This window comes from Cyclospora cayetanensis, unplaced genomic scaffold (assembly GCF_002999335.1).
Source record: "Cyclospora cayetanensis isolate NF1_C8 unplaced genomic scaffold, CcayRef3 CcayRef3_contig_65, whole genome shotgun sequence".
Classification (NCBI taxonomy): Eukaryota; Apicomplexa; class Conoidasida; order Eucoccidiorida; family Eimeriidae; genus Cyclospora; species Cyclospora cayetanensis.
The window spans coordinates 42,700-51,603 of record NW_020312646.1 but is presented as its reverse complement, the minus strand read 5'-3'; the positions used below and the strand labels follow the sequence as shown (position 1 = coordinate 51,603).

The window sequence follows — 8,904 nt, the reverse complement described above, 5'->3', positions numbered from 1 at the left end:
GGCGCTAAGGCTGCGTTTGTGGGTCTCTCAAAGTTTGATGGGTACGATGAACAGAATCTAACGCATGATCGCTCTAGGGCACTCGTCGGTCAGGACGGCAACATAGACGGAGGGAAGGAGACCAGAAAGCAAGAATTCATGATGAAAGAGTCTAGAATACACGAGATATGTGTATATGCCTCTTCAGATGCTCCTTCACCTTCCACTTCTGGCATGCACATGACTCAGTAGCGAAACCGTTTCGTATTTGCCGCGTGCATCGCCTCTGACCTGCCTGTGTATGAACTCGTTCGGCTGCTCTCTGAGATAGATCGTGGCATTCCTCCATCTCCAGGAAAGTCCGTGTCCATCTCGTGCCTCTGGCCCTCTTCGTTAAGGGCTCCATTGAGTCGGGTAATTTGCCATTTCCACTTCTTCTCTAAGGGACTCCAGTCAGCAATTGCCTCGTGATCAGGTCCCAAGTCACCTTGAAGGACATTGAATACACAGTGCATGCCGGACGCGAACATGAAAAAACAAACATGGACTCGCAGCGTGTAACGGTCAGAAGGCAAGCAAACAAAAGTGCCTGACAAAGGAGGCCCCAGGCAAGCGGCAACACAGGATGAATACAACCCCAAGGCAGGGGATTCTTTAACGAGCTGCACTGCATGCAATAGAATCGACAGGCCGGAAAACCCGTGCATCTGCGTGTACGCTAATGCACGTGCAGATGCGTCATGGCCAGGTCACTTTTCTACTGTCTTTGCACAACCTTTTCCAAACACCTACCATTAAGGATCATGACAGACAAATCAGATACGATGTGCTTCTCCAGGTACCGCTTCAGGGGCCTTGCTCCGAAGGCTGGATCGAAGGCTTCCTCTAACGAGTGCCGCAATGCGGTGTCAGTCAGTTCCAGAGCAATGCGCTTTTCACGCAGACGAAGTCGGACCTCGTCTACTTGCAGCCTCATCACCTAGGGAAGCCACGAAGAAAGGGAACAAAAGCGATCAGCCATGCATACTGCTTAGGGCAAGTGTATTGAACAAGCATTTCACACTATTTACACTCGGAAGGAAGACGAAGGAGGCTGGAAAACGCAAGCGCGATGATGGGGAGGAGAGTGCGACCCGGCAACATTTTGCGCGGCAGGCACACGCGGAAACAAGAAAACTAAGATAGAGATTTGAAGGGATATTCAACGAATGGGAACCAACACATGGGTGCGACCACTGAGAGAATCAAGCCCATGGCGAGGTCAGAAAACGGAATGTCGCAAAGTCTCCGTAGAAGGAAACAATTCAGGTGACAGGCAGCAGCGGAAAGGACAGATACATCCGAAGTTCATGCCATTTATGCACGGACTCTAAGGTGATGCATTTTTATATGGATCTTCCGCAGACCGTCGGTCGCTCAAAGTGCGCGCACCACCCAGCGGTTGCATCGAAAAGTTTGTTTTGCGGTCGTTTAGGTGACAACAGACACAGCTAGAAACCCGTTACGTCTACGCCTTGCCGGGTATCCAATTTTATGGTACGGAATTCATGTTATAGCATCTTGAAATAATTCCATGCCACACAGTACCTACAGCTTCAAGATCCGCGTTGCTGAGCGCCCTAAACGCCACAATGTCGTCCAAGCGGTTGAGCAGCTCAGGTCTGAAGATACGGCGAACTTCCGCCATCACCTTGGAAAAAGCGGTGTCAAAGTAAGCCGCCTCCTTTTCTGCACCTACGAAAGCGGAGACAACAGCAGCACCTCAAAAAGATTCACAATCACACATATGTGTGCATGCATAAAACACGTGAGCCTGGTCTCCTTTTTTGTTCAGCAGGATCACAAGGAGAAGCCAAACGCCGATTACACAGTGCTGGCTTAAAGAATGACGAGGCACCGCCGCCATGAGCAACAATGCCATGATTCTACAAACAGCAACATCACGCAAAATGCCACAACCCTTTTCACCAAGCTATAGGAAGCACTGACTTGCGCCCTCAGCACTTTTTTCGGCGGCTTCTAGAAGGTAATGCGCTCCTATGTTTGAAGTCAGGATGAGCAGACAGTTCGAGAAATCGACGGTCCGCCCCTGGGAATCTGTTAGACGCCCCTCGTCCAGCACTTGCAGGAGCACGTTCCACACCTGAACAGACAGCCGCGGCGGAGGAGAGCTCCACAGACACGTGATGAAGAAACTGGTATACACGATATATATATACATATATGTGTCGCTTCAGATGCTTCTTCACCTTCCACTTCTGGCATGCACAGGAAACAGCCTACCAAATTGGGAAATGCAGGAATTGTTCGCGGCTGGAAACTAGGGAAGGGTGCCGTACAGATCAAGCAAAAAGATATAAATAAAGGACTACTACACCATTATTGCAAAAAGATGAAGGATGAAACAAGGAGAAGGAAAAAGAAGTATCAGAAGCACGCGGAGAGAGAATTGTTGACTGGAAAGATGCATAGCAGGCAAGACAAAGCGTGCGAAAAGGCCGCTTGCTCTGTTTCTCTTAAAGTACGTTCTTTCTTTGCATGTGCGGCGCGTTTGTAAATATTGTGCATCTGCAGCAGGTGCTTGGATCGATTCCTGCCTATAAGCGATCCCTAATGTATATATGTTTCGGCGTTTCGGTTTTGTTATTCTGTCGTGTTCGCACTTGGTGATGTGCTTTTTCCACTTCGTCCAGCAGCACCACGGAATAAGGATTTCGTCTGATAGCTTCTGTGAGCTGCCCTCCTTCCTCATGGCCGATATAGCCGGGGGGGGCGCCAATTAGCCGCGCGACGGAGTGTTGCTCCATATATTCGGACATGTCGAGGCGCACGATGCGTTCCTTCGTATCGAAGAGCTCCTCTGCCACCGCTTTGCACAGCTCGGTCTTGCCCACGCCGGTCTGCACTCAAAAACCACGCACTGCCGAGGGCTGCAGTGACACTGCGGGAGTTGCAAGCGGGATTTATTGGAGTGACGAGGCTCAGCGCGTCACACAGCCAGCGCGCGCGCGCGCCTGCATGCGTTCCGAGAACAGGGGACGCGCAAGGAGCAGACTGGCCGCTAGAGGCAGAAAGCGGGGAGGCCCTTCCTCAGAAGCCGACTCGTGAAATCTGTAGGCAGGTCTGCCATCCGGCCGCGCACACTTCGACACCTTACCCAAAAGGCTATAGATGCCTCTGGAAAGCCCATCGAGAAGGCTAACGACCGCGCAGCGTGCCTCTTACTCACCGGGCCTAAGAAGAGGAAGCTGCCGATCGGCTTGTTGCGCCGTGCAAGCCCCGCAGCAGACCTGAGGATCGCCTCCGACACTGCCGTAACCGCTGGCATTTGTCCGATAACCCGTTGCGAAAGTTTCTCCTTGAGACACAGCAGGCGCTCCTTCTCTGTCTGCGTCAATTTTTGCACGGGAATGTTTGTCCAGCGGTGGACTACGTCCGCTATCTGCTCGGGGCCGACCACCTGAGCAACGCAGCCAGCGCGTCACAGAGCGCGCACATTCTGACGGTTCACGCCTGTCTTCCGCCTTTCCTTCCCCCCAACAGAGCAGCAGAGCTCTCCGAAACATGCTCATGCGTTGAACGCGTATTTTGAAGCGCTTCATCGTAACACTACACCCAGCCGGCGAGACTCCCGGCAGAGGACCTGCAAGGAAGGCGCGCTGCCTGCGCTCTTCATTCCAGCCTCACTGACAGACATGTAGAAGAAAATGATTTTTGCATGCATACACCCACAACGCTACAACGGCATCCTGCATGGAGACTGCCCCTCTGCTCAACCAAAGTTTTGCTTCTACGCCCCTCCTAAAAAGAACGGCCGTTGTCTGTACTGGAGAGGAACCTGCAGCACAGAACGGCCTTGAAGAAACGCCTTTCGCTCCTGCCCGCAACGCACCTCCGTCAAGAGCGGTTTGTGAGTTTTCTCGTACATCTCTTGCTGCTTCCGCAGTTCACTCAGTCTCTTCTGAAGCCCCGGAAGGGCGTCATACCGCAGCTCTGCAACAAGGTCCATCTGCCCTAGCCTCTCCGCTTTCTCAATCTTCGCCTTAAGATCGTCCTCCTTGAGGGCCAGCTGCCGCAGCTCATCCAGAGTCTCCTTTTCCCTGCTATACTGCAGCTGCAGAGGCTTTAAGGTTTCCCTCAGCTTCGCAATTTCCTGACGGACAGCAGACAGGCGCTCCTCAGAAGCGGCATCGCTCTCCTTCGCCAAAGCAGTGCCTTCAACCTCTGCGAAAGCCCCACCCATCAAAGACATAGTCAAGCACACGCGGCCATAAAGAAGGTTTGTGCTCTTCTTCTTGATGCGTATATGTCAGAAACCCTAAACTGAGAAGGCGAACTGGGGATTCATACACGTCCCAGGAAAAGCGACAAATGCAGGACGCTGAACACACTGAAGGTCATTCATCGGCTTTGCCAACCCTCTTTTTCCTTCTCTTTAAACTCCGTACTAACCCAATACCCACGACTCAAGGCGCCAAGAAGACCATTACTATGCAGTAGATATACATGAGCATCGATGTACACACATATATATATATATGTACGTTTATTTCTAAGCGTACAAATGTTTGAGACTGTATGTGGATTTTCGCAAATGTACAAGCCCCATGCAATCATTGCACTCAACAGCATATCCTAGAGTGCAGATACATCTCGGTATGCGTATGCATGCAAGGGCAAACACAAACCACATCCTCATAGCTGTGAGTGAAAGCAGGCACTCGTATAGATGTAGGAAAGCACCGCGGCAGTAGCAAAAGCATTTCAAGGGACAGCATAAACGCTTAACGAATGCAGGGATGGCTAAAAGACGTGCCGAGTTGGAAGATGTGCCTCTCCAGTCGATCCATGATTTCAGGTTTGCTGTCAACCTGCACTCGGGCAATTGCGCAGGCCTCATCCATCAAGTCGATGGCCTTGTCAGGGAGAAAACGAGAGGTGATATATCTGTCCTGGAATGAAAGCAGCAAGCAAGCAGGCAGCAGGCAACACAGACGTCCATACAAAATGCGCTTGGGCTCCTGCTATTCAGCCCTGTTGGCAAGCTTCCTATTCAGATGAGACCAGTCTGCAGGTAGAAAACCCCTCCACCTCACGCCCTTTCCCAATCTGAATACAGTGCGCACTGGAGGGTTCCCTTCGGCTCTGTCCTGTCGGGACACCCCCACAAAGCAAGAGCAACGACAAGGAAGAAAGACCAGCAAGGGCCAACCTCCACGAATTTTTGCAGCGTTTCAAGACCCGTGACATGCGAACAAACAGCCAGACAACCAGCGGATTCCTCAAGTTAAAGCAGCTGAGAAACGGGGTGGAATACGCTTACTGCAAGCTGTGCTGCCTCCACAAGGGCCGTATCGAGAATTCTGACTCCGTGATGCGCCGCATATCTGTCCTTGAGACCTCTCAGAATTGAAATAGTGGCCGAAACCGATGGCTCATGGACGTGCACTTGTTGAAATCGCCGCTCAAACGCCGCGTCTTTCTCTACGTGTTTTCGGTACTCATCGAGAGTTGTGGCGCCAATACACCGAAGTTCTCCTCTGCGTCCGCAAAAGAAAAATCAAAGAGAATCCGAGATGGTAGAAAATTTGCGAGGAGGCGGATTCCGCAGCTACAAAAGGTACTCAATGTAGCGAAACTGCGGGAAGTACAGGATGAGAACCAGAAGAAGAGCGCTGTCACATCACGGCGCTTGCGCAAGCCCCCGTGCGGAAAAATTTCAAGTTCTGAAACAGTTCTCGCGTGCTCGTCACCCACGGCCCCCCGTCATCAAGCGTGAGCGTGTGCATGGAAAGCCCTGCTATGTGTGTTTTCGCACACACCGCAGGGCAGCACCTTATCATAAATAGACATGGACTTATCTTGAAGCGGTTGGATCGACGGATCACCGTGTCTTGGGGCATGTACATAATGGCATGTATATATGGGTGCCTTGCAAGCAGGAGTGGCTATGGTTTTGGGCATGCACATAATGACATGAATATATATACACATATATATGCATAAATATATGACTATATATATATATGTATACCTTGCAAGCATGGGTTTTAAGAGGTTTGCAGCGTCCATGGCGCCATCTGTCTTTCCGGCCCCCATGACCATATGTATTTCGTCGATGAAGAGTATTACCGATCCTTGTGCGTTTTTAACTTCCATGAGGACCGCTTTGAGCCGCTCTTCGAACTCTCCCCTGTACTTTGCTCCGGATATGAGGGCACCCAAGTCCAGAGAAATAATGCGGCAGTGCAGAGATGACGGAACATCCCCCTCGACCACCCGACGCGCCAGCCCCTCGACAATTGCAGACTTTCCTACGCCTGCAGAGAGCGACACACAGGCAGGGAGAGTTTGTGCATGCAGAGCGTTGGTCGGGAGGGGCAAACGACCACTGCGATAAATGTTTTTCAATGGCAGCGCCAAGGAGGGCGTAAAAGGTGCCTAACGGGGGCATGAGGCGCCGGAGGACGCGCGAGAACAAGCAGTATAGCTGCACTAGTGGCACTTTTACTTCATGTCAGATGCGATACTCGGGGTGGCGAAAGTGCCTCTCCAAGGCACCCACACATAGACATGACAGACTAAGGCCTAGAGTGCAGCGCACGCTACGTAGGGGCGCGACAACGTAATGCAGAGACCTTTACAGTTCTTGCATCCCACAAAATGGAGATATGAGTTGTACATATATATATATATACAACTCAAATCTCCGTTCCCACCACTGCTTCCAGTGTCTACCTCTACGGCTTGATGCTTTAGACCCCAAACCACGTGACATGCGCGAGTGTGCTTTCCTTGCCCGGTTCTCCAATCAAGACAGGGTTGTTCTTGGTTCGTCTGCACAGAATGCGGATGACCCTCCTGATTTCTTCATCTCTGCCAATCACGGGGTCCAGCTTTCCCTGCTCGGCTAGGTCAGTAAAATCCACGCCATATTTGGTGAGGGCATCAAAATTTTGATCTCCGCCTTCCGTAATTACACGGGCTCCGCCTCGAAGCTTCGCACAAATCTCCTTCAGCTTTTTGTAGTCGCAACCCGACGCTTGTAACGCCTGCCTTATGCCGCGGTTCTCGCACAGTGCCAACAGCAAATGGTCCACTGCTAAGTGCGTATCCTCTGCATCGCACAGTTCAACCGCCATGAGGAAATCTGGCCTTCAACTCACGGCAGGCACAGTACACCGGCATCCCCTGCGCAAGCAAGCGAAGAGCGAGACTTTCTTCTTTCTGTCTGAGCGTAAACTTTAATTGGACTCTCAGAAGAGGCGGAAAGTTGGAAGGCTGATGATTCTGCTTCCATGAATGGATGCTATATTAGCACAAGAACCGCTTTTCACGTACACAATCGGTCGGAAGCTAAAAGTGCACGCGCATTATTGGTTTCCAAAACAAAAAGCGCTCAGCCGTTAGCCGAATAGAGGATCATTCTTACTCATCTCAAGCTGAATGGCCTTGGCTTGTCTGAACGCGGCTGCGCACGCATGGTTGGGCCCAATAACTTCTGGGGGAGGCTTCTGTGCCGGAAACTTTGCAATTTCTGTCTCTACATGTTCGTGCAGCAACGAAACATCAGTTCCAGCTCTTTTAAGCGCCTGAGTAGGGAGTTGCTGCGGATCTTGGAGCAATGCAGCAAAAAGATGAACAGGATCCACTTGAGGAGATCCTCGTTGTCTACATATTTCCTGCGCGGTGGTGTACGCCTTTCTCACAAGCTCAGTCCACAACGAAGGATCCATATTTGGTTATTTTTGATGTTTGCCTTCGCGATGCTTGAGGCTTTCTAGCGTATCTGGTTGGTTAGGAGGCCGATCAATACGCTGGTAAGTCAGGTGGGCGTTGTTTGTTGGTGCTTGTGCCTTCACTTAGCCGATTGCGTCTCTTTCAGCTTTTAAGCAGGAAAGATGTCCGTGTTGTGCAGCGGTGCACACATCCATGCATGCTGGCATCTCATATGCATCCGCCGATGCAAAAGCGAGGGAAGAGGCGTCGGAAGAGCTAATACTAAGAAAGATCCCTCCTGTAGAGCGTTTTAGCATGACGATGAGCTTTTGCACTCACAAAGAGTTTCTTAGGGGAAATTCTCAGAATGCTTCTCAAGGACTTCCCAAGCACTGCCCAGAGAACATCCGGCTGATGCCCTATCACCACGGCTGAAAGTAGTCATGTAAGGTATACCCACACCGGAAATTTTGTCTCTCCTCGATTATGTTTCTTTCCCTCATCAAGCAATTTAATTGTTTCATTACACAAACACTTTAATTTGACTGCATATCAAGGCGATTTCAATTTCTTTTCCAGTGCACACTGTAGTCGGTAAAGCCACTGGTCGGAGTCTGCCCCACAGCAAACCCACGACGTTCTCCATCATTGATTTGTTCCTTTGGGAGAGAATGCCTTCTCAACTACGCAAGAAGGTGTAATTTTATGGTTTTGTGGGCTTGCCTTGAAAGAACTACTCATTAGGGTGTAGTGGGCGGAAATGCGTCCTGCAGCATAAGTGGCAATCCACTAAAGTCCTTCTGTATGACTCCTCTCAGTGGCAAATTCACCGCTTGAACGAAACCAGTTTGTAATGCTTTACATTTGAGACAAGGCAGCTCTTGTGCTGCTAAAAAAAATAACTGTGGTGCGCGAATAGACAACCTCCTGAGCTTCTTGATCTCTTGTTATGTGGGAAGAAATATCTAGGGGTTCAGCTCGTTACTGCATGATTTTTGCCACAGAGCCGTAATTTTTACACTTCTAAATTCCCTTAGGTGCAGATAATGGATCAGCTCTCTTCCTAGCCCAGTTGAAATTGCTAGCCTTATTCTTTTGAGCCGGCCAAGTTTCACCTGAAGCCTTCATGCTAGACTAGTTATGCCTAGTAAACAAGTATTGAGAAGTTAGCCTGTTGACTTGTCTGCTCGCATGTCTAATTTATGG

The 8,904-nt window shown here is 50.4% G+C and overlaps 1 protein-coding gene across 1 annotated transcript; it reads right to left on the bottom strand.

The window, feature by feature from the left end:
• Nucleotides 1-224: 224 nt before the first annotated feature.
• Nucleotides 225-7,715, bottom strand: LOC34620498 (chaperone protein ClpB1). The gene is given in 12 exon segments (XM_026335323.1): nucleotides 225-466; nucleotides 772-958; nucleotides 1,571-1,740; nucleotides 1,984-2,122; nucleotides 2,643-2,920; nucleotides 3,146-3,156; nucleotides 3,270-3,439; nucleotides 3,872-4,201; nucleotides 5,303-5,519; nucleotides 6,014-6,299; nucleotides 6,779-7,096; nucleotides 7,412-7,715. Coding segments are annotated over 12 exon segments (2,652 nt in total).
• Nucleotides 7,716-8,904: the final 1,189 nt, after the last annotated feature.